Consider the following 24994-nt stretch of genomic DNA (forward strand, 5'->3'; position numbering starts at 1 on the left):
TGATTTCCAGTTTCTCTTGCTTGTTACCCATGCTGCCCATATTAGTGTAGAGGCACTTAAGCTGGGTTATCAACCTCTTCACCTTTTGAGAAGAACCCTCCTTAGTTCATTTGGGACAATTTAGAGTTGTTTCTCTGCTGCTTGGTGTTTCCTTGTTCCTCTCTGACACACAGAAATACATCCCCTTCCCTCTTTCTCATAAAATATAGTTTAAAACTCTGCTAAATGTGCTAGTGTTCAGACTTCTGTGTACAAAGTGCCTGGCTCAGGGGTGCAAAGTGCCTGAGATTCAATAAATAATAGCAATCTCATTGCAGGATATAAGCAATTCATTTATTTGTTATGGTTAGAATTTCCCATGGCCCTGCTTAATCACCTCATCAGTCATGAAGTGATCAATGGCAACTGAAAATAGGTGATGTGCCAAGTTAACTCAATATAACTCAGAGAATGACATTTTTAGCCCTGTGACAGTGTTAGTCTGAAGTCAAACTATAGTGAATACTTTTACTGGAAGAAGGGAGTGAAAGCAGGACGTAACATAACTCTCTTATACAGTTGCTGTTTAGCCAGTGATATGGACTTTTTAGGCTTAAAAATTAGTTTAAGTATAAGGAATTAAAATATTTTGGTAAATAATTGCTACCTTTCCTTATCTAGATAAATGGCCAAGTCCTTTATGGAAGGACTCATCAGAATGCTTCCTCAATAATCAAATGCGCACCATCTAAAGTAAAAGTAATCTTTATCAGGTAAGTTCTGGTTAAAGGTTTGGCTGAAAAGGTTTAGTTTTTAATGTGCTCAAGTTTCACACAGTGTTTGTTATTTTTAATTTTGGTAACATAGATGTGCTTTTGATACAATCTTACTAATTGTTAAATACATCTTGGAGTTTTGTTTTGATATTTGTTTTGTGAGTGCCATAAACTAAGAACCAGATTTAAACTTGTCTTAAGAAATATGGGGTGGTACTATTACCTTATTACTACATTCTTTAACTGACTGTATTGCAGAAACAAAGATGCAGTAAATCAGATGGCTGTTTGCCCTGCAAAGTCAGTAGAGGCTTCACAGTGTACTTCAGGCACACTTCAACACCAAGAGGTAAATATTTGTTTTTCTTACTTGACCAAAATACATTGTTCTGGATAGAGGAGGACCCTATCTGCTTTGGAAATACAGTAAAAGAGAAAGAAACCCAATAGAAAAACAAGTGAGATTTTAGTAACGTTGCTAAATTTAGTACAGCTGTGATTGATTCTGTTTCGTTTTATATTCTTCTATACTATGAAGTAAGCCTAACATTCCCATCAATAGGGTTTTAGAAGTTTAAGTGAAACTAGGAAATGAGCAGATTGACTTTAAATGTTTTTGCACTACTTTGTTTTGATGCAAAATGTTTTATATAGTCGCTTTTTCTTTTTCTCTTAGATTGATTTCAGTGTTGCAAACCCAAGTGCATTTTCTGACTTGAGTTCATGTAAAAACATTCAGTATGTGGAACTTCCTAAGGTATGTACTGAATCTATAACAGTCACATTTTTATTCAATAGCCATTCAATTTTGTAATGCAGTCCCTCTTATGGCAAACAGTCTCTTAGTTACAAGAAGTGAGTGAAGAGATTTCTAGAGATCTTCTGTTCCTGTTTGGGAATGGACAGGACTGTTTTTGATTTGCCAATTGCTTTGTGTCTCTGGAAGAAGTATTCTCTTGTTCTATTTGCAGAACTTTTGATAACCATTTACTGATGGTTCCTCAGGTAAAATCAATGCCCTAATTGTTTTAAGTAACAACTGAATCACAATTTACCTTGTAAGTTTCAAAGGGGTGGGTTTGAATTTAGAAGTGTTTCAGATTTATCTTGGTAGTCAGTATACTGTTTATAGGTTGGCAGAATCTATTCCAGAAGTCATTTAAAACAAAAATATTGGTGCATTGTGAAACCCCAAACTTGATAAGTCAGCAGGCTTCACTAGGCTTTAGTGAATGTATTCTAACGTTTTGATATCACAGTACTTAACCATTTGCGTTTTTCTGTTTGCGCCAGGATCAAGGAGGCTTTGGAATTGCCATTAGTGAAGAAGACACAACTAATGGAGTAGTTATTAAAAGCTTAACAGATCATGGTGCGGCTGCGAAGGTGTGAGAATGTTTAAAATCTGATTAGGGAATGAAGAATGTTTTTTGGAGTAGCATCCGTAGTTCATATTTTTTTTTTATGTTTTTCCAGGATGGACGTATCAAAGTCGGAGATGTGATTCTGGCAGTGGATGATGAAATTGTTGTGGGATATCCTGTAGAAAAGGTGCTTCTGAAGTGTCAGGAATGTTGCAGAAAGCACACTGCTTAATATAGGAGGTGATTGTGTCTTAAACTAGTGAGGTTCTCATGGCTATACTCTTACTTCATTTTTCAAAGCTGGCTAAAAAACCAAAGATCTGCAGGCACTGTCTGGATAAGGAAACTACTGAAAAATAAGCGAAATCCTAAATTTACAGCTCAACTATTATTTTATATTAATGCAGTACATGAATCCTCCTATCTCTGCTTTGAATGTGGTTTTATTTTCCCTGTAGTTCAGACCTAATGCCTGCGAGACACTTAGTGCGATAAAAAGCCATGAACTATTGCTTTATAATGACTCTGCATAGCTAGTCCACTTTAAAAGTATTAGAACCAGTAAAACTAATATGTGTAAATTTACATGAGTGAGTTGTATCCGTGGTAAATCAAGTCATAAACTGTGCTTATCCATGGGAACTGTCTGTAGCAACAGCCTCATTATATTCCAAGCATAGTATTTCAACCCTTTGGAGAAAAATGTCTCCATTCCTAAATAACAAGATTTATTTCTAGCTTCCAGCTCTGCAAACTCAATTTGGGTTCTGTAGTAAATCAAGGAGGCCTTTTTTCTAGCACCTGCCTTGCTACTAAGAAAAGTGATTCTTTAGGCATGAGTAGATTACTTTCTGTATGTTAAAGGGCAATTAGGAGAGCATCAATCTTACTCTCTGATGTACTGCTATCTCTGAGGCAGTAAATAAGTAAGAGATAGTGAAGTTGCCTGTAAGGAGGTAGGGGTAGGTAAGCTTTGTAAGAACAAAGATTGAGTAGTAATTTCTGAAAATAGCACTACCTAAATGTGAAGTGTCAAGAGGATTTGGTGTCTTTTCTGCAAGATGGCAATTGATTTTGAAGGGTTTTCAGTATCTCTTTGAACTAGATTTTGCGTTGTACCCTAGTGTCTTTCTCTCCCTTCCATAATTCAGGTAATATTTTCAGGTTTTTCTTCCAGAATGACAGTTGCACATTTCTTTAGTTCAGTAGATATTTTGGCATTGACTTCTGTGAGATCAGAATTTGGCTCCACCCAGCATTAAAAGGCAACACTTTTTTTTTTCCCTAATAATTGCTATAAATATAGTATTTTGTCTGGAGAAGCCACTGAAAGACTGCAGCATTCTCACCTGGTATAGTTTGGCAAAGTTTCATGGAAAAATGTTGCTTAGAAAAAATCAGTATTTTTCTCTGTTCCTTACGAGAAAACCTGCAGGACTGTGACTAGTAGCTCCAGTTTGTGGAACTGTTACTCTGCTTATTTTTGGTTTGCAACTGAACAATCCAGTTACGCTTTTCATAGGCTTTTATCTTTATCATTCAGTTTATTAGTCTCCTGAAGACATCCAAATCTGTGGTGAGGCTTACAATCAGCCCAGCAGAGACAGATAACCTGACTACAGCACCAGCCCCTTCCAGCACTGTCCCAGCAGAGAAGAGGAATATACAACAACCAGCAGCTGTTCCTCCTTCCAGCTCACCAGAACCAGAAGCAGTCAAAAGTAATGTTTTTCTTGTGTGTCTGTCTTCACTGGGGTTGTAACATAAAAACAGAGACCCAGCTTGTAAGTTTTCCCTTTCTGCATGTGCTCCACTGTCTTCTGCACTTTCTAATATTCCAGATTACATATTCATATAGATAAAGCATCGTTCCACCATACTAAAGACCTACCTCTTGCCCTGATGTTGTAGAGGCAGGAGGATGAAAGGATTTTCTCCTCCATCTCAAACATGCAGCAGGTGCCTTTGTCATGGTTGTCTAGAACTAAGTGAAAGGCATTCCTTTAAATGAGGGAGAAAAGTAATGTCATTTTTTGTAGAAAAAGGAGATGGTTGAGACTGTCTTGCCATTTATGAGCAGCCACATTTGACTCTTCTCCTTCAGAGTGGAGAGTTACGATGTTTCTGATGGATGATGCCCATTGGTTAAGCAACACGCTTCTAAGTTAATAATAACTCAAGTAATGCACACATCGTATAGATATTTAAATTAAATTCTATCCTAAATAGAATATGTTATGTACAACATCTTCTTTGGCTGTCCAGACTATAATCCAGGTGCTTGATGGTATAAAAACAGGACACCTGCAAATAAAACTACAGGATAGTACTTGTCTGAGGAGGAGGGAGAATTGGCAGCATCGTTCTCTGTGGATCAGCTGTTCAGCTATTGCTGTACAGCTGTCAGTGAACTCTGAAAAATGTTGTTTTAAAGTTACTTTTCTAATACCAAACCCTGTTACTGTAACCAGGATGTTTCATTGTTGTTTTAGACACAAGCAGGTCTTCAACTCCAGCCATGTTAACCTCCGACCCAGCTACTTGTCCCATCATTCCTGGATGTGAAACAACCATTGATATCTCCAAGGGGCGGACTGGTCTTGGTCTGAGCATTGTTGGAGGAGCAGACACTTTGCTGGTTGGTTGGAAAAATATGTGTGTCACTCAAGTGAAATAACAGTAATGAAATTAAAGTCTGATAGAAGAGATTTTTTGTCATTTGTTTCTATAGCATTTATTGAAAGATGCAAAAGAAAAAAAACAAGAAAAAAGCCCTTTCTAAAATTAAAAGTAAAAATGAGCTTCTTAAATATTTTGTTATTTTGTTCTGCATGCATCTGACTTTCTTTCCACCTGACTTGTCATTTATGGATTATAGTAGCAATTTTCAGTTACTTTTGGTTCAAAATGGCACCTGTTCTTTCAACGTGCAATTTTGTTGTTTTTGTTGTTGACAGGGAGCGATCATTATCCATGAAGTATATGAAGAAGGAGCAGCATCTAAAGATGGAAGACTGTGGGCTGGCGATCAGATACTAGAGGTATGGTGATTTCTTTGGTTGCTTTTGTTTTCATTGCTGGTTAGGCCTGTTGTATTTGTCTGCTGTAAGGTGCTGCAGAATTTACCATTGTACGCTTTCATTGCAGGTGAATGGAATTGACCTCAGGAATGCCACACATGATGAAGCCATTAATGTCCTCCGACAGACTCCCCAAAAAGTTCGTCTGACTGTGTACAGGGATGAAGCTCAGTACAAGGAGGAAGACATGTATGATGTGCTGAGTATAGAGCTCCAGAAGAAGCCTGGTAAAGGCCTTGGGCTGAGTATTGTTGGGAAAAGGTATGTAATGTACATGGAGATTCAGTGTCTGGAACTTCCTTATCATGTTTCTTTTGTGGTCTCGTGCTCAGATCCTGTGGACTTGAAGGCCATACATCTTATTTTTGTGCCTAAGCTAACCAGCCTTTCCTAGAGGAACTAAGTCAGTGTTACTTAACAGAAAAATGAGACAATGTTTATTGTGTTCCCAATAGGAAACCAATAATACAACTGTCAAACAATACTGTAATATAAAATTCATGTGTGTATTTGCAGAAATGACACAGGTGTGTTTGTGTCAGACATCGTCAAAGGAGGAATAGCAGATACAGATGGGAGATTGATGCAAGGAGACCAGATATTGACAGTGAATGGAGAAGATGTCCGAAATGCTAACCAGGAGGCAGTTGCAGCTTTGCTAAAGGTATTGGGAAAAGAGAAGATGGGTAAGAGTGAAAGATTGAGATGCAGATTTTTTGCAAGTTTTTAACTTTATTCAGACTGAGATCAGACTGTTAATGGGATGTCAGTGAGATGAGTTGTGGATCCAAATCTAAGCTTCCTGAAATCTAGAGCATTCATATTTTGATACTTTACCTGATAAAACTAGGAGTAATGATGGTGCAGAAAGCCATACATTTACAGGGTTTATAGAAGACCTTTACAGAGTACCATTACCTAAAACTACCAAAAACTTAACACTGTATTTTGTCGAGCAAACTGATAACTGGTTAACTGTTTCACATTTTCAGAAAGTTATGCAGAACTGACTTTAAATGATGGAGAATTCAGCAGAGTAGTTGTGCCAAAAGTGACTACTTTCATAGTTTGTTTACAAGGGCCTGTAGTGATAGGACAAGAGGGAATGATTTAAACTAAAAGAGTAAGTTTAGATCAGTTGTTAGGCACAAATTCTTTAGTGTGAGAATGGTGAGGCACTGGAATAGGTTGCCCAGAAAAGGTGTGGATGCCCCATCCCTGGAACTGTTCAAGGCCGGGTTGGATGGGGCTCTGAGTAACCTGGTCTACTAGGAGAGGTTAATTTTTGTTTTATTATATATGTTGTGTGCCACCTTATATCCATTAAATATTACAATGCATTTTTCAGGGACCAAGCATTTGGTATAAGAAACTGCTTTCTCAGAATTTACTGAAGTAACTACCTGCAGCTCTTGGAGCCAATCTATTCTTGATAAATTTTTTGTTTCTGATGTCTTTCCCTTATTTCCAAATCAGAATGAAGTCAGATATACAATATTTCCTGTAGTCTGGCAGGAAGTTCAGCTGGTCAGCCAGCTTGTCTGTTTTTCAGTCCAGAGTTTTGAGACATGCTGCATGATAAGGATTCCACTGAGTCAGCATTTTAAATGGAGAACTGTTTCACTGGAAAAAAAATTATCAGATGCTAATTATAGCTGTCTCTTGGATACATAGGCACATGGTTATGCTCCTTAACACTCACATTCAAAGGTATATTTTTCCAGATCTTTTGGATTTATTGGGTAGGAGGAGTCCTGGGGGAGAGCAGTGGTCAGAAAGCTGGAGATAGGAGGACTTCTGTATTCAGCATGTGCCCAGTAATGAGAATGCCAGAACAGGATCTGTGTTGTGACAATGAACTTGTTAGTATACTCTTCTTTGGTTATAATACTTTTCCATTCTTACATAACAGTTTTTTAGTTTTATTTAAGAACACAGCATTTCTTCTTCATATGCTGTACCTTTATGTCTCCTCTGAATAAAAATGCCGTTTCATGTGGAAAGTTCCTTTCATTTTGAGAAGCATTTTGGAGTATCTTACTGAAGATGCTTAGTTCCCATTTACCATTCTTGTATTAAAGTTTTAAGTACTTAATCATTGCTCAGTAGTACTTGTAATTAATTTTCATAGCCTTGAGAACTGGGCTTTTAAAATACCTTAGATTATTGTTAATAATTATTTTGTTTACATAGTATAAGTGGAATAAAGCATGGTCACTCACATGTAGGCAGTCACCACTTCCCGTTCAGGTATCCATTCAGTTCTCATTCATGAGAGTAGGATCTAGGAGTAAATTGTCTTGGACTGCCTAAAATGTAATTTGCTAGAAAATAATTCTATAATCTTTGGAAAATTCCAGTGTATTTTAAGTAAAATGAGACAAATAGAATGTGGCATCGGTCTGAGCATTTCGCCTGTTCTTGCAGGGTTTCTTTTGAAGTATCCCTTAAAGTATGTGACAAGATTATTAGCTTTTCCCCTCACTAGACTTAATGGACCTTTCAAATGGAAGCATTTAGGGAGAGAGAAAGGTGTAATAAAACTAAATGGGAATTGATTTTATTCACAAGTTCTGTTGGAAAGTATTACCTCCTACTTTCACACATTATAGTTTTAAAATCTCATTTGTGGGTTTGCATATTTGTGAGGATGTGGTAATTTTAGATACATATTTCCTCAATATTCCATTTGGAATAAGAGTTGTCCATATGGTTTAATACAACTAAATTCATGCAAGCAAAGAATGGTTTTGCCTGAGCTTTGATCAAGTCTTTTCCAGGACTTAGAGAAGTCAACATTACTTATGAAATAAAAAGCGATGAAGCAATAAATCTTTTTTAGTGTCACTCCTCAGAGAATAGCAACAGAATATGAGGCATTGAAACCTTGTTTGAATGGATATGTCTGGTTGGTTTTGATATATTCGCCTGTTACTGTGAATTTTTCTGACAAATGCATGAATCTCTCTTAAGATAATAAAGTTAAAACACGATAAATAAAGGCAACCTCATGTATTAGTAAGTTCTTTGAATGCAGAAGTTTACACTGACAAATTCCCAGTAAAAGGAAAAAAAACCAAAATAGCAACAAAACTGATATTTCTGTATTAATACATTGCAGATTGATGTTTTCTTTTGACACTACTTGTATTACGTTGAAAGTCGAATTTTCTTAGTCTTTTTTGTGATAATAACATCTCTGTTTTTTCAAAATAATGTCTTGATTTTTAAATATTTAATTGCAGGGTGAATGTCCTCCTGAGACATGCATTTTATGTAGACTCAATAGCATAGTTAAAATCTTAAAGGGTAGTGAAAGAACTTTCCCATGTGAAATCAGTCCACATCACCCAGCTTATTGCTGGGAGTCAAATGCAGAAACTTCACTTAAACTATAGCTGTTTAGGAAATTTTCTGCCCAAAATTTCTTTAGTTATGTTGGTGTCTATGCAGAGTAACAGATAATTTCAAAAGTTTGAGAGAGATGAGTAACTTCCAGTTCAATTACCATGTTCTCAGTCATATCAAGAGAACTAATGATTAAGACTTCGAGGTGTTATGCTGTTTTTAGTTTTTATTGTGAAAATTGTATGTTGACATTGTAATTCAGAAGCTACTCCTTATTAAGTGCAGTGGAATAGAATTAGTATTCTTGTGTGATTTTCATATCTGCATTATAATACTAATTGATACAGTATAAAAAATGTATCCTGTTCAGTATTCAGTATCATGGTGTACTTTGTGTGTCTCTGATCCTGCCATGGACTCTGTCAGCAAAGTGCTCATTGCAGGGTTGCTAGTCCATAATTCTTCTCTCTGTCCATTTTTTTTTTTCTTCTTCCACTTTCTAGAAAGTCACTTAAATATTGTAGGTTTAAGTCTTGTAGACAGAAGAGAAGTGTTACAAGTGACTGTTTGTTTAGTGTTCCTTAGGTACAGTAAGACTAGAGGTTGGAAGAATAAAAGCTGGGCCATTTCACTCTGAGAGGAGAACATCCCAGGGCAGCCAGGTATGTAACTATAAAACTGGTTAGTTTAGGAGAAATAATGTTAAATAATGAAAGCAAATAGAAAGATAGGTTTTATGATTACAATTATTTTTCACATACCTGATCCAAGATTGAGAAATTTTGCAGCTTTTCAGTAGCCAGTTTATATGTTCAGCTTAGCATATTGTATCTGTTATAGACAGGATCCAGCCAAAACTGTAATCCAGAAATGACTTTGCTGCAGGCTCCAGCCCGGAAGCACAAAGAACTCCAATTCTCACCAATACCAGAAGAAGTTAAAGTCAACTTTAAACCTTTAGTTACTTTCAGAGTAGTTGGCATGCAGTGGAGTACTGCTTCAGTAAGCTTAGGGAATTTCTCCATTCCTTGCATGTTCTTACTGTAATCTTGGCCGCCAGAAGCAGGAAACCTGTGCCCTTTCCATCACACTTCTCTTATTTATTTTATTGTTGGTTTGATGGTGGATTGTTACAACCTCCCATCAGTTTCTACATTTGAAAGTACTGCACAGTTTCTGCATTTGAAAGCACCTTCCATGGCATAGCAGCTCACACTGTGATTGTTTCCAGTAGGAGCTGCAGTTCTTAGAACTCACAAATTACCGTAAGAACTTTGTCTGGTTGTGAACTGGGGATGAAAATTATCAAGTATTAAATATAAATAGTTTGAGACACAATTAAACAGTTTCCAGTGAGCAGGTTAAGACTAGATAAGACTAAAATGTTAGGCTTTCTTCAAAATTAGTATTGCTAAACAACATGGAAACATGCAGACTCTGGTTGGCCTTATTCTAAGGTGAAGCTCAAAATGTTGAATGTTTTGAAGAGTGTCAGAGTCAGTGAACTAGTCTCACTGGGAACCATGTTGTTCCTTTACTTGCCCTGCAAGTACAGTGTCTCAGTTTTGGAGACAAAACTTCAGGAGGAAAGGGCCTCCCCTTTTCCTCCACCAATAAGACAAGTGGTTCACAAGAAGTGGAAGTGGGAAAAAAACCCCAAACTGTTTATTAACACACAAACAAAACAGGGTAGAACAGGATTAAAAAAACTTCAAAATACAACAAATTCCCGCAGAGGGAACAGACATGTGGGCTCGGATCAGCCAGGGTTGCCCCCACAGGCTCCCCAGACCAGTGAGGAGGGAAGGGAGGCAGTCAGGCAAGGGGAAGGAAAGGGAAAAAAGAACAAGAAAAACCCAACAGAACCTTTCCCCAGCTAGCTGGAACACAAAGGAAACCAAAAAGCAGCACAGCGCTCCTGGCGTACTCCCTCCCAAGCCGCACCGAGCCCCCCGAGCCCTTGGGCTGAACCGTTCCACCGCCCCCTGGGCCCCGTGGCTCCAGCCCCGCCCCCTGGGTCCATCTTAAAGGCACAGCATCCTTGGGCATTGAGCAGACAGTTAAGGAATAAAGCGGCTTCATAACATCACCCCAGGACATTCCACCCCTTATTCCATACCGTCTGCTCAATGCCCAAATTAATACATTTCAACTTTAAACATACACGTTTATACATATATACATAACTATATACAAACAGTGGCAGCAGCCTTCGACAAACATACATAGACATTCAAACATTACAAGCAGTTCTCGTCCAACATCAAATCTCCCTGCGGTACACAACGTGTTTCTCCATCCTTCTGCATTATGCACCATGTGCAACCTGGCCCCTGAGCAAAGACAGCCCCATGGATGTGTTTGTCTTTACGGAGTAATCCAAACAAATTTTCCCAGGAGTCCCCTGACATGCACTGCTGGGACTTTGTCTCCATCTGCTGTATGCAGGAGTTCAGATTGGGCAGGCCCTGCTCAGTTGGTGGAGCCTTGGGTGTTCACCAACCATGTGGCCTTAGCTAAATGCATCTCCCAGTTTTTAAAAGTTCCCCCACCCAGTGCCTTCAGTGGTTTTGAGCAGGCCATTGCACTGTTCCACTTTGCCTGCTACTGGTGCATGGTAAGGGATGTGGTACACCCACTCAATGCCATGTTCCCTAGCTCAGGTGTTTATAAGGCCATTCTTGAAATGAGTCCCATTGTCAGATTCAATTCTCTCAGGGGTACCATGCCTCCAGAAGATCTGCTTTTCAAGGCCCAAGATGGTTTTATGGGCTGTAACATGAGGCACAGGGTAGGTCTCCAGCCACCCAGTGGTGGCTTCTACCATTGTGAGCACATAGCGCTTGCCTTGGCGGGTTTGAGGCAGTGTGATGTAATCAATCTGCCAGGCCTCCCCATACTTGTATTTGGACCATCGCCCACCAAACCACAGGGGCTTCACCCGCTTGGCCTGCTTGATCACAGCGCATGTCTCACAGTCATGGATCACCTGGGAGATACTGTCCATGGTTAGATCCACCCCTCGGTCTCGTGCCCACCTATAGGTGGCATCTCTGCCTTGATGGCCTGAGATATCATGGGCCCATCGAGCTAGGAAAAACTCTCCCTTGTGCTGCCAATCCAAGTCTATTTTTGACACCTCCATCTTCACAGCCTGATCTACCTGTTTGTTGTTTCGGTGTTCCTCATCAGCCCAGCTCCTGGGGACATGAGCATCTACATGATGGACTCTCATGGGTAGCTTCTCTACCCGAGTGGCAATGTCTTTCCACTCCTCAGCAGCCCAGATTGGTTTTCCTCTACGCTGCCAGTTGGCCTTTTTCCATGTTTCCAGCCACACCCACAGAGCATTGGCTACCATCCACAAATCAGTGTAAAGGTAGAGCTTTGGCCACTTCTCTCCTCGGCAATGTCTAGAGCCAACTGGATACCTTTGAGTTCAGCAAGTTGGCTCGATCCACCTTCTCCCTCAGTGGCTTCTGCAGCCTGTCATGTGGGACTCCATAGAGCAACTTTCCACTTCTGTTTCATCCCTATGATGCGACAAGAACCATCAGTGAAAAGAGCATAGCGTGTGTCTTCTGATGGCAGTTGGTTGTATGGTGGAGCTTCTTCAGTATGCGTCACTTCCTCTGGTTCCTCTTCATCAGTGAGACCAAAGCTTTCACCTTCAGGCCAATTTGTGATTATTTCTAAGATCCCAGGGCAATTTGGGTTTCCAATACAGAGACGTTGTGTTACGAGGGCAATCCACTTGCTCCATGTGGCATCGGTGCCATGGTGGGTAGAGGGAACCTTTCCTTTAGACATCCACCCCAGCACCGGTAGTCGGGGTGCCAGGAGGAGTTGTCCTTCAGTGCAGATTACCTCTGAGGCAGCTTGGATTCCTTCATAGGCTGCCAAGATTTACTTCTCTGTTGGGGTGTAGTTGGCTTTGGACCCTCTGTAGCTTCGGCTCCAGAATCCCAGTGGTCGGCCCCGAGTCTCACCAGGCACCTTCTGCCAGAGGCTCCAGGACAGACCATGGCTCCCGGCTGCAGAGTAGAGCACGTTCTTCACCTCTGGTCCTGTCCTGACTGGGCCAAGGGCTACCGCATGGGCGATCTCCTGCTTGATGTGGGCAAAGGCTTGTTGCTGTTCGGGGCCCCAGTGGAAATTGTTCTTTTTGCGGGTAACCAGATAGAGAGGGCTCACAGTCTGGCTGTACTCAGGAATATGCATCCTCCAAAAACCTATGGCACCTAGGAAAGCTTCTGTTTCCTTTTTGTTGGTCGGTGGAGACATCGCAGTGATCTTATTGATGACCTCAGTGGGAATCTGATGCTGTCCATCTTGCCACTTTACTCCCAGGAACTGGATCTCTGTAGCAGGTCCCTTGACTTTGCTCTTCTTGATGGCAAAACTGGCTTCCAGGAGAATCTGGATGATTTTCTTGCCTTTCTCAAACACTTCTGCTGTGGTGTTCCCCCACACAATGATGTCATCAATGTACTGCAGATGTTCTGGAGCCTCACCCTTTTCTAGTGCTGTCTGGATCAGTCCATGGCAGATGGTGGGACTGTGCTTCTGTGCTTCCACCCCTGGGACAGTCGGTTCCAGGTGTACTGCACACCCCTCCAGGTGAAGGCAAACTGAGGCCTGCACTCTGCTGCCAGAGGAATGGAGAAAAATGCATTGGCAATGTCAATAGTGGCATACCACTTCGCTGCTTTGGACTCCAGCTCATACTGGAGCTCCAGCATGTCCGGCACAGCAGCGCTCAGCGGTGGAGTCACTTCATTCAGGGCACGATAGTCCACAGTCAATCTCCATTCCCCGTCAGACTTGCGCACAGGCCAGATGGGGCTGTTGAAGGGTGAGTGGGTCTTGCTGACCACCCCTTGACTCTCCAGCTCGCGGATCATCTTGTGGATGGGGATCACAGCATCTCGATTTGTCCAATACTGCCGGCAGTGCACTGTCAAGGTGGCAATTGGCACTCGCTGCTCTTCTCCCTTCAGAAGCCCAACTGCAGAAGGATTCTCGGTCAGCCCAGGCAAGGTGTTCAATTGCCTAATGCCCTCTGCCTCCACAGCAGTGTACTAGTTTGAAAACAAACCAGTGGGAGGCACAAAGTCAGAATAACAATTTAATGGGGAAATTAAAGAAAAGGAAAAAAAACTAAAAGAAAACATTGGTTCAAACTGACAGAGTCAAGATAAAACCTGACATCCTATTAGTCAGGGCGGTGGTAGCAGTCTGGTAGAATGGTGGCTGCAGTCCTCTGAAGCGGTGATCCTCTAGAAAAGGGTCTGCTCTTCCTCAGAAGGTCCAGTGGTGGCTGTGTAGCTCCTGTCCTCTGGAAATCCAGCGGAAAGGTTGTCTCTGGTGTTCAGAATCTCAGAATATATCCAAGATGGAATGCTTGGTTCCTCCCTCTGGGTGGAGCATCTCACAATGGGATGATGAGTCATGAGACCAAGTGTTGATTAGGCTCATTAACAGAAGATGGTTCAGAGGGAGTTATCTCTGAGTCAGGCGGCAGGACAATGATGGGCCATTAATAGAAAGATAGTCTGGGGGGAGGAGGCAAGGAAACACTGCCCCACCTGATTTCAACAGCTCATGAGGATGGTAATAGAATACACTGCAACCCAGGACAGCAGCTATTCCAAAGGCCCACCTGAGTCCCTTCGGGTCTTTGAAATACCCACTCCGGGGAAAATCTATGCCCAGAATACACGGGGCCCATGGGCCAGTCACAATAGGATGTTTCTTCCACTGCTTTCCAATTAGGCTCATGTCGGCTTCAGGAAGTGCAAACTGCTGCGGTCCCCCTGTCACTCCAGAAATAGAAACCAGTTCTGCCCCCACGTGTCTCGATGGAATCAAGGTGCACTGCCTGCCTGTGTCAACCAAGGCTTCATATTTCTGTTGTTCTGATGTGCCAGGCCATCGGACCCATACTGTCCAAAAGATGCAATTTTCCCTGGCCTCTCCCTGGTTAGAGGTAGGGCCCCTCTAGTCCTGGTTATCATTCGAAACTTGAGCTACTTCCCTTCTGGTGGGACTCCTTCTCTCAGCATTACCATCCTTCAATTCATCACCTGTGCTGCCAGGACCAAAGTTGATTTTCCATCCCACCTCCTCATGTCTTCCCCACTGTCACACAGGAAGAACCACAGTTCAACTCTTGAGGTGCACCCTCTCTCCCTAGCTGTGAGACATCTGCTTCTGGTAACAGGGCCTCTGGTCTGTACTGATGCAATTTGGAGAAGGTCCTCTTTCAGCTCCTTCCTGAGTTTCTGGTCTCTGACATACTCTTTTCCACAGCTGCAATTCTTGCTTGTGCTGGGCCATGCACAGTGTCTGCATACGCCCGGAGCCTCCTCACCATAGGACTCACTGTCTCATCCCCATCATTCCATGTCATCATTGCCAAAGCAGGGACATATTCTGGTGGCGCGTGTTGTGCAAGTTTCAGCCACATCACTGGTGTGCATTTTACCATATCAGGGCTCCTAATTGCTTGGTCATCTGAGAATATGATCTCTATCACCGCCAGTTCTCTCAGGCATTGAATCCCTTGTTCCATGGCCTTCCAGGGGTTTTGCTGCAGCTGGAGATCTTCCCGGCACAGGTATCTTTCCTTCACACTTCTTAAGAGCCGTGTCCAGAGACTGAGAGCTTCAGGGTCACTTGTCATCCCTTGGTCAATACTTAAATCACATGACAGGGACCCCAAATGCCTCGCTTCAGTGCCATCCAGAACTGTACCATCGCCTGCAGCATCCCAGATTCAGACCATCCAACTTAATACAGTTTTATCAGGCCAGCAGGTGTAATCCTTCCTCAGGGTAGGAAGGCTCTCTATGGACAGGGACTCAGTAATGATCTCAGGTTCCAATTCCTCTGCTGGCTGTGAAGGTCCTGACTGCTCATCATCATCCACTGGGCAAACGGATTTGGCTTTGTGTTTCTTTCTCTGGACAGGGGTAACTGTTACTGGTTTAGGCTCCCCATCTGCTTTAGCTGCACCTGGAGTGATTGGGGTGTATGCTGGCTTATTCTCCTGCCCCTCTGGCTGTATCTTCTGCCCTACAGTATCTAACAGCGTGCGGTAAGCGTTAGCCAGGACCCAGCACATGGCAATGAGCTTTTCCTTTTCATCAGCGTTGGTATTGCAGCTTTCCTTCAGATACTTCCCCACCTCAGCTGGATTCTGAATTCATTGAGGGGGGAAGTTCTAGGCTATTGGGTCAGAAAACTGCTTCAGGGTCTGGCCTATGTCCTCCCATACCCCACAACACTTAGGATTTTCTACAACTGGGGCAGGTGTCTGGGCAACCCCTCTGGAAATCTCCACCCTTATTTTAGACTACATATTTTACTTATTTTAAGCTGGAGACTACATAGAGGAACCCTGCTAGATAACATAAGAAAGTGGTATCTTTAACATCCAGGGGAAACTGGATACTTTCAAAAGGTGACGTGCCAGATATGAAAGGGAAGAAGGAGATGAAGGGCTGGGAATTATCATCCTCTGCTTTTCCCCTAACAAACTGAGTGTAATTGCTAATACATTCCAAAAAGAAACTACCAAGGCCAGAATGGAAAAACAACATGACATACACATTCTTGATGGTTTCCATTACTTCCATCAAACTTCAAGAAATCACTAGCACCAGGCATATTAAAATGGCAGTCCTGCTTCTTATTCCTGACTTATAAAAGGTGTAAGCCAGGGAGCTGCCTGTCCATAGCTGTGGACACGTACTTATGGTTAAGTTCCACAGAAAAATTATTAAATCAAACTGCATGGTCTTACTGCTATAGTTCAATACAAAGTGATTCAAAGCAAAATGTTGGTGGGTTGTTTGTTTGTTTGGGTTTTTTTCCACTTTCACGTGCCCCTTAAGTTGGGCGCCAAATTTATGTCTTGGTTTTTGAGACAAAAGTTCAGGAGGAAAGGGCCTCCCCTTTTCCTCCACCAGTAAGACAAGTGGGTCATAAGGAGTGAAAGTGGGAAAAAGAAACCAAACTGTTTATTAACACACAAACAAAATGGTAGAACAGGATAAAAAAACCCCTCAAAATACAACAAATTCCTGGAGAGGGAGCAGACACGTGGGCTCGGACCAGCTGAGGCCACCCTGCGGGGCCACCCCCACAGGCTCCCCAGACCAGAAAGGAGGGAAGGGAGGCAGTCAGGCAAGGGGAAGGAAAGGGAAAAAAGAACAAGAAAAACCCAACAGAACCTTTTCCCAGCTATTTGGAACACAAAGGAAACCAAAAAGCAGCACAGCGCTCCTGGCGTACTCCCTCCCAAGCCGCACCGAGCCCCCCGAGCCCTTGGGCTGAACCGTTCCACCGCCCCCTGGGCCCCGTGGCTCCAGCCCCGCCCCCGGGTCCATCTTAAAGGCACAGCATCCTTGGGCATTGAGCAGACAGTTAAGGAATAAAGCGGCTTCATAACATCACCCCAGAACATATAGTGAAAGTCTTTCTGGAAATTGTGCAGGTGAGGCTGAGTGGAGAGCCTCATCTTAGTTGTAGCTGATGCAGTAGGTGAACATTTGAGAGCCCACATGAGGATGTACTGAGATCTGTCTTTTGTATTCTGTCCTTACTGTGGTACTTGTGGCTAACTTGCATTAGAAGTTCTCTGTAAGGTGATAGAAGGTGCAAATACCAGGGCCTTGTTGGGCCGTCAGAAGAAGCACTTCAAAGCTTTGCATGGGGTTGTAGACATACAGTTTCCATTGGTCTAATGATGTTTCAAAAAGGAGCTGTCTAGTGTGACCAAAAAGTATGTGGAGTTCTCTGACTCAGTTTTAACTGGGCACAGAAAAAATAAAATGCTGCAGAAAAGACACTGAAGTGTATTTTACAAGTTACAGTTTTACTTTTAGTAGCTGGGTCAGTGAAGCTCCTCTCTAATCCCACTTTAACACTGTGTGTAGGTCAGTGAAGGAAGTGGCAGTCTCTCATCGTTCAGTTTCCCAGTTTCTGGGCCCAGTGCACCTGAGGTCTTTGAAAGTGGCCTAAAGAAGAATACCAGTAAGTTGGAGAGTTTTTAAGTGCGTTCAGTGTTTTATACATGTGAACTGGTAGCTGAAATCTTTCTGTTAAAATGTTATAACTACATGATGCAGGCCTCAAAGTGATTCGTTAGTCAGTAAAACGCTGCAGAAGTGGTTACTGCTCGGTACATCATACATATTTTGTAGCAGCTCTTTATAGAAGGAGCTAGCAACTTCTTATGTCAGCGGTTTAGATACTGACAATCTAAGTTGAGCCATAATTTTATATTTAATCTAAATACATTGTATGATACACTGTCTCATTCACAGAAATCTAGATACATGTGGAATAGCTGTCTCATGCTTAAATTTAGAACAAAGTTACTTCTGATAAAAGTATTTCTGGAAAATAATAATGTTTTTTCTATTCTATTTGAGCATGCTTAGGAGTCTTATTCCAAAAGCTATTTAAATAGAGAGAACTGTTGCTTCTTTCATCTATTCTAGAAGTATTTCAATCCAATTAATGTAATGACAGCCACTATCAAAATCAGATTAAAATATGTGTAACAAACAAGCAGAAAGTTAGAATCATCATAGTGATTTGGATAACTTTATTGGAAAAGTTTTTTAGGAATGCTAGTTTAACTTTTTTTTTAAATTTATTTTAATTCCTTTGACAGCAGCTTCTGAAATACAGGGACTAAGAACAGTTGAAATAAAAAAGGTAAGTTGTAGCATGCAGTGGCATATATCAGGAATAGGTTTTGTAGATGTTGTCAATAGGTTCTTTACGGAATGGAAGAAGTCTAGGCCTACTAATTGTTTTTGGAAATTAATTTGTCTGTCTTTTCAGTTCAGGACTGCACTATTTCCACTGCCTATATTTTTATGTAAAATAGTGGGACTTATGCTATCATGTTTTGTGAGCTGTGTTGAAAGCAAAAGAAGGAAGAGATACTGGGACCTAATTTTATCATTACCAGATTGAGTTAAATGCAGACTCTGTTTTGGTAAAGTCAGGGGAATTGTACCAAAGTTGGAAGGCTGTTTTTTGGTATTTGATATCTTTCTTCACACATATTTTTAATGAGTAGGTTCTTGCATGACAGCTGCCAGGTTTTCAAGTGTGAAATTCAGTCACCTTCATTATGCGTGTGAGCTTAGTCACAGACTGCTTATTTTCCAAAATATTTATATTTATTTGTCCTTGGTTGGCATCTAGTGCACTTGATTATATGGATTGTATTCAGCCATTCTCTTTTTACAGTAGAATCTGCAAATACTAGTTTTCAATAGCAGTTTTTACAGTGAGGTATTTGGGTGTGGTGCAGTGGTAAACAGCTGGTTTTGCTCTTCAACATTTGGGCACTAGGGGGAGCATAAAGATTAATTCTAGTCTTCAGAAGATTCAATGATAGGATATTCATATAGACTGTACTAAGGACAGCAATCCCATCTCAGTGGTTTTCCTTGCTCAGACCTCTGTGCTGACACTAAGAGTCAGGTGCTGAATTCTGTAAGTATTTAGTTTGGTTAAGATAAAACACACAACTAAATCAGCAAATTTTCACCTATGACTGAGAAGAAGAAACATCCATTCTGGTCTCTCTGCTTTCTTGAAGTGATGCAAAGCGTATAAGCTTAAAAACTGGCTTGACACAGGAATTCTGATTTTCATAAAATAGGGGTTTAGCGATCTTTTGAGGTAAGCCTGCAATTCTCTTTTTCTTTCCAGAAAAATCTAATCTTTTTTTAATTGCTATAACAGAGCCCTGCAGACTCACTAGGAGTGAGCATTGCTGGAGGTGTAGGAAGTCCTCTTGGAGATGTTCCTATATTTATTGCCATGATGCACCCGAATGGAGTTGCAGCTCTGACTCAAAAATTAAGAGTAAGTTAATAATTAAAAAGTCTGTAAAGATTGCACGGCAAATGCACCATAATTACTCTAGACAGGCAGTAAATCAGCAGTTCAGTGATACAGTTTTAAGTGCTTCAGGCTGTGCGAAGAATTCTTGCTGTTTGGATTGATGAAACAGTAACTCATATTGGTAGCATAGGAAAGTGTAATTGCCAGCATGTGCTAAAGTAATCTGGGACCGCAGAGTTAGTCAGCATGTGAAAATTTAAAGCATAGGAAGTGGTTCAGAAGGATGCATTCTGTAAACGAGTGCCACTGCTGAGTGTGGTGGTGATTCCTGCAAATGTAGGTGTGCAGTCTGTTTTCTCTTTCATGTTTCCTATGCTTAGGATAGAGAGAGCACTTTTTAGGCTATGAGTTAGAGTGGGAGATTTTATCTGAAACTGTACTTAAATGTGTACTGTATCCAATCTGCATCAGAGGTGGTTGTATTTGACTCAGGTTTCTTGGAAAATGGTCAGTGTTATTTCAAGATGAAGTTGAAGAGAATCTCTGATGATAATTTGCTACTTCAGTCTATCTGTCTTCTGGTGACATGCAAAATGCATCTCTGTTTTTTAACATGTTGTATGTTTCTAGAGTTTTAGGATCAATTCTGTAAAACATCATTACTTTTTACACTGAATACACTAAACCAGTGTAATTTGCTAATTCTGATGTTGAATTGCCTACCTTTGTACTGGGTTATTTTGTAGTTCAAAGATTATTTGCTTTCAAGAGGAAATTTACTATGAATTTACAGTTGCTTCTCTCTTTCTTTGTACCCTAATATCACTGACAAAATCTAGCTAAATGCAAATGCACAGATCTGCTATTGTTGGAAGTGACAAATCTATGTAACTGAGTTAGATTTTCTACGTTTTCTTCTGTAGGTTGGGGACAGGATTGTTAGCATCTGTGGAACATCTACGGAGGGCATGACTCATTCCCAAGCTGTTAATATCTTAAAAAATGCTTCAGGCACTATTGAGTTGCAGGTAAAAAAATCCTCAATGACATTTTGAATTTTTTCTGAATACTGTTTTGCCAGCTGCTACAATGAATTATTTTAGTGTCAGCTTTTTTATTTCGGTGTTTTCTGACCTCTGTTCCTAGGTTGTAGCTGGAGGAGAAGTGAGTGTCATAACTGGTCAGCAGCATGATCCACCTACGTCCAGTCTTTCATTTGCAGGACTAACTTCAACTGGCATTTTTCAGGATGATTTAGGGTCAGTAACTGTAGAATATACAGCCTCTGTAGCCTGTTACTTTAGATGGTATTCAGCCCATAAACCTTACAAATTCTAGCAAATAATAAATGACATTTTTGGCTTTATCATGAGTAACATATTTGGTAAGCATGGGACCTGTGGGCCATAGGTCCTCTTCTACATTTTTCATGATGCAATTTGCTGTGCTGCAATTTTTTTTGCCCTCTGTAGAGTTATGATGTCATTTGATTTCTTCTCCAGCCTCCATTGTTTCACTGAGATTGGGTAGCTGGGATTAACTGGTACAACCAAAAATTCTCTTTCCACTGTGGTATCTGTGTTTCCATACCGTGCTTTCTAGTGCTGGGCAATCAGGAGTATCAGATGTTTGTGGTGTACAAGGTATACTACTTCTGGTATTCTGCAAGGTGCATTATGTAAACAAGTTTTGCGTAAAACTCTGTCATAAATCTGAGGCATTTTTCTTTTAGGAATGGGGAAAGAGGAAAAGGGGTTCTTTGGCCACACATACCTACTCTGAAAAGTAGAACTCCAATATTTCTGACAATCAAAGTATGTGTGGGGAAATACACCTATTAATGATCTGTATAATAAACATGTACATACAAATACACAGTCATCTATTAGGAGAGAAGCAATTAAACCTTAATAGCATAAACTATTTGAGCTAATTTTAGACATTACAGGATTTTTAAAGGAGATGTTATAGAATCTTTAAGTACTGGCATTGCCTCTCTACTTCACTAGTAAGCACTGTTGGTGGCACATAGCAGCCATAACTATATCCTTAGCTGTGTATTTGAAATAGCTACTTTTATATAATAACATAGGCATTAGAGAGTTTACAATGTTTTACATGAACTGAAATAGCCTGTTCTTTGTAATAAAAGTATTTGTAGTTATAGTGGAAAGGGAAACGTATTGGTTAGCTTAAAAGGAGTGAAGTTTTTTGTTGAATGTTCTATGTGTTAAATCCAAGTTCAGAAAAAAAACTCTTTTCCCTTTCCTTAGACCTCCTCAGTACAAGACCATTACTCTGGACAGAGGACCAGATGGCCTTGGCTTTAGTATTGTGGGTGGCTATGGCAGTCCCCATGGAGACTTACCCATTTATGTGAAGACAGTGTTTGCAAAGGTAGGTGTAAATTTGTTCAGCCAATCCATTTATTAGTTTACTGCAGTTATTGTTCTAAATCATGGCCTGGGTTTGCATTCAAAAGAATGTTACAGTTTCTCACAGCTTTTCCTTTTTAGTGCAAAGGCTGATCAAAATGTGCTTGCAGCATTTGAAGGCTGTAATGTTCAAAAGATTGAGACTTTCCAAATACAGGTGATTCAGCCTGTAGCAGAGTCTTGTCCAGCTCTCAACACTGGACTAGTGCAAATACTTAGAAAAACAGGTCCCTTGGCTTATATTTAGAGTGTGTTTACTTCAGGTAGTAGAGGGAACTGTTTTATTGAACTCAGACTGGACCTTCAGAGAAGTTCAGATGCTGACCTGGGTTGGATAATTTGGACTGCTCTAGGAAACAGAAGAGAGTCTGAGAAAACTGGAATCACAAATCCTAAATTTTTATGGTAAATCCAAGTATAAAACTGTCTTTTGCAAAACTTGCTGGAAAGTTCTCTGGGTCTTGAAAATGTTACTTCTATGATACTAGGTTTTAAACATTATACTAGCTGGAAAAATGGGGTTAAGGGAACAAAGCAATCATATGGTTCCAATTTCTAGATGTGGAAATTAGACAGGGCAGGGCATACTGCAGCATTAGTGGTCTTTACAACAATTGGCTCTGCTTGTATTACTGAAAATCAAAAGTGTTGTAAGGGGTTTTCTTTTAAGGACTATGTGTCAGGAAGAAAAAGAAATGCGTGAGTCTGCAGTTACTTGTTTTATTATTCCAGGGTGCAGCAGCAGAAGATGGACGCCTCAAGAGGGGGGATCAAATCATTGCTGTGAATGGGCAGAGTTTAGAAGGGGTGACCCATGAGGAAGCAGTTGCTATTCTGAAAAGGACAAAAGGAACAGTCACTTTGACTGTATTGTCGTGAACTGGCTGCTTGATGAGTTAGGGTCAATAAGACAATATTATTTAGTTTCCACATAGTAAAGAGAATGGCAATGTTTTGTGTAGTCTTCTTGCTCTTTCAGCTTCACAGGACTGTGTTACAACACTGAAGAAAAGCAACATTTAACCATATTTTTGTATGCTTTAGAACTACTTCTCTTCCTGTCAAAGCACTGGGATGACGTTAACTATGGAAACACATGGATATTTTTCCTATTAGTAAGTCACCAGGAAAAAGTTTTCATTGATAACCTCAGAACAAAACTGAAATTACTTTGGGTATGTTGGAAAAATGATAAATTCACCAAGTCAGTAAGGGGGTTGCATGGGTAGCAGTAGTCAGAAAACAGGAATAAGAAAATATTAATAAAGAAAATATTAATGAAACAGAGATTTGGGATGTAAGAGGAAAAGTATGTAATCTGGAGGCAGATGGTTGATAGACTAGATTTCTTTTTTAATTAGATGAGTTTTAAGGTCCCTTTCAACCCAAGCCATATTATTTCTCAATGCTCCAGCAGTTTGGTGACTTGGGTGGGTTATTTTGCTTGTCTGTGTGTTTAAATTTTTTAAGTCATGGTGTATCTGAAAAAAAAGAAAACTGTTTTATTTTGGCTTAGGTTTGAGAGTTTGATGATTTCGGGGAGGGGGGTGGTGGTGGTGATGGTGGTTTTGGTTTTTGTTTGTTCGTTTTTGTTTGTGGGTTTTGTGGGACTTGTGCTCAGGGCTGAAAAATCCATTGCTAGTAGAAACTATTCCTGATGAATAAGAATGCCCAGCAACTTTAGTATTAGAAGAACTAGACTATTTAATAGTAATATTTTATAGTCTATATGGGTGGAAACAACCTTCCTAATATGAAGTGTCTGTAAGCAAACGTTGTCCTCTTCCAACATACAAGACTACCTAGAGGCTCAGCACAGACATTTCTGCAAGCTGCTTGAATCAGAGCCGGGAACAAACTGCTCAGAGCAGGTCTGCCTAGCTGTCAGCAGATGTCTGGCTATTGCCAGTGTGGAAGAAGCTGATGTTATGGTGTTGCTGCCATTATCAGTAGCTGCAGAGGTAGAGTCCTCCTTGAACTGAGTAATGGGTTGAGGATGGGTAAAGACCTGAAAATTCCTCACAGTGGAGGTGAGTAGTAAGACAGCAGTGGAGGTTTGCATCAGTAATGAGCAGAAGAGGAGATTTTACAGCTACAACAGTTATTTTGGGGATATTAATTTTAGAGGCACAGATAAAAGTGTCTAGTAAGTACAATGCAACCATGCTGCTGTTCTTTGATCAGCAGCATGGTCAATAAATGCATAACTTTCTCATCACTAAAACTTTATCTAAAAACTGCACTCAATGAAACACTTAGCTGATTGTAACCTGCCTGCCTTTGCCTGCCGTGCTCTTAGGAATCTGGCAGATAAAGCATGCTTTTCCCATGATTTCTTTTCCTGCAGAAAAATTCAGCTGAGTCTTTTGAGAGAGGAAGATACCAGGCTAACTAGTATTCTATTTAGCAGCATGATGCTTTGTGTTAATTAGCAAAAATGGAGTTTTAGCCAGAAGGCCACCATCTCAATTATCACTTAAGAGAAATATAAGCTGAAAACGCAGGCAATGGTCAGGCCATTATTAGGGGATAATACAAAAGATTAGCATTCATTTTAGTGGGTCACAAAAACAGTATTAGGAGTGTCTGTCAAGTAGTATTAACAAATTGATAGCTACGTGTTAGTGAATTAACAAAAAAACCCCACTCCCTTTGTCTTTTTAACTGTTACACTGTGGTAGGCTAAGATGCAATAAACCAGATGCTACAGTTACTGGTTGCTGCTGTTATTGAATTGCTTTTATACTTATTCCTTGCATAGAGTGAGAAATGCCTACATTAGAGTATGTAAAGTCACTTTAAATAGTATCTATATTTGTAACAGAAGTAGTGTACAGCTATTTTGTTACTGCTCTTGTGTCACAATGGAGGATTTAAATTAATAAATTCCAAACTGTCATGATGAAGTAAAGTTCTGCGTGTTTTACTGGTTGCTTTACAATAGCTCACTTGCATTATTCATTCTGTTGCAAAAGATTAATTCAAAACAATTTAATAGTTTTAAAAAGGCAATTCTCTTTATGTGAACCTTAAAGCATCTGCTAAAAATTTATTTTTTTTTTTAAGATTTTATCTTCACTTGTCAACTCTTAGCAAATTCATGAAACTAAGAAGCTGTCTTGCTTTTTTTGTAACAG

General features: G+C 40.5%; 1 protein-coding gene across 22 annotated transcripts in view; it reads left to right on the forward strand.

The window, feature by feature from the left end:
• MPDZ (multiple PDZ domain crumbs cell polarity complex component) overlaps window positions 1-24768 on the forward strand; it is a 101961-nt gene extending 77193 nt beyond the window's left edge. For 20 of the 22 annotated variants that reach the window (XM_048292782.1, XM_048292781.1, XM_048292789.1 and 17 more), the window contains 18 exons: window positions 661-752; window positions 1014-1104; window positions 1432-1512; window positions 2049-2141; window positions 2232-2306; window positions 3663-3840; window positions 4612-4757; window positions 5077-5160; window positions 5267-5460; window positions 5716-5863; window positions 9123-9209; window positions 17490-17586; window positions 18233-18276; window positions 19321-19443; window positions 20346-20450; window positions 20569-20681; window positions 21696-21819; window positions 22590-24768. In XM_048292782.1, coding sequence (XP_048148739.1) covers window positions 661-752; window positions 1014-1104; window positions 1432-1512; window positions 2049-2141; window positions 2232-2306; window positions 3663-3840; window positions 4612-4757; window positions 5077-5160; window positions 5267-5460; window positions 5716-5863; window positions 9123-9209; window positions 17490-17586; window positions 18233-18276; window positions 19321-19443; window positions 20346-20450; window positions 20569-20681; window positions 21696-21819; window positions 22590-22736 — 2022 coding nt within the window. In that variant the 3' untranslated portion in view covers window positions 22737-24768. Of the gene's footprint in view, window positions 1-660; window positions 753-1013; window positions 1105-1431; window positions 1513-2048; window positions 2142-2231; window positions 2307-3662; window positions 3841-4611; window positions 4758-5076; window positions 5161-5266; window positions 5461-5715; window positions 5886-9122; window positions 9210-17489; window positions 17587-18232; window positions 18277-19320; window positions 19444-20345; window positions 20451-20568; window positions 20682-21695; window positions 21820-22589 lie in introns of those variants that run through there. The other 2 variants (XM_048292784.1, XM_048292799.1) reach the window with 2 other exon arrangements.
• The last annotated feature ends 226 nt before the right edge of the window (window positions 24769-24994 follow it).

The sequence above is a fragment of the Corvus hawaiiensis genome, chromosome Z (genome assembly GCF_020740725.1).
Source record: "Corvus hawaiiensis isolate bCorHaw1 chromosome Z, bCorHaw1.pri.cur, whole genome shotgun sequence".
NCBI classification, from domain to species: domain Eukaryota; kingdom Metazoa; phylum Chordata; class Aves; order Passeriformes; family Corvidae; genus Corvus; species Corvus hawaiiensis.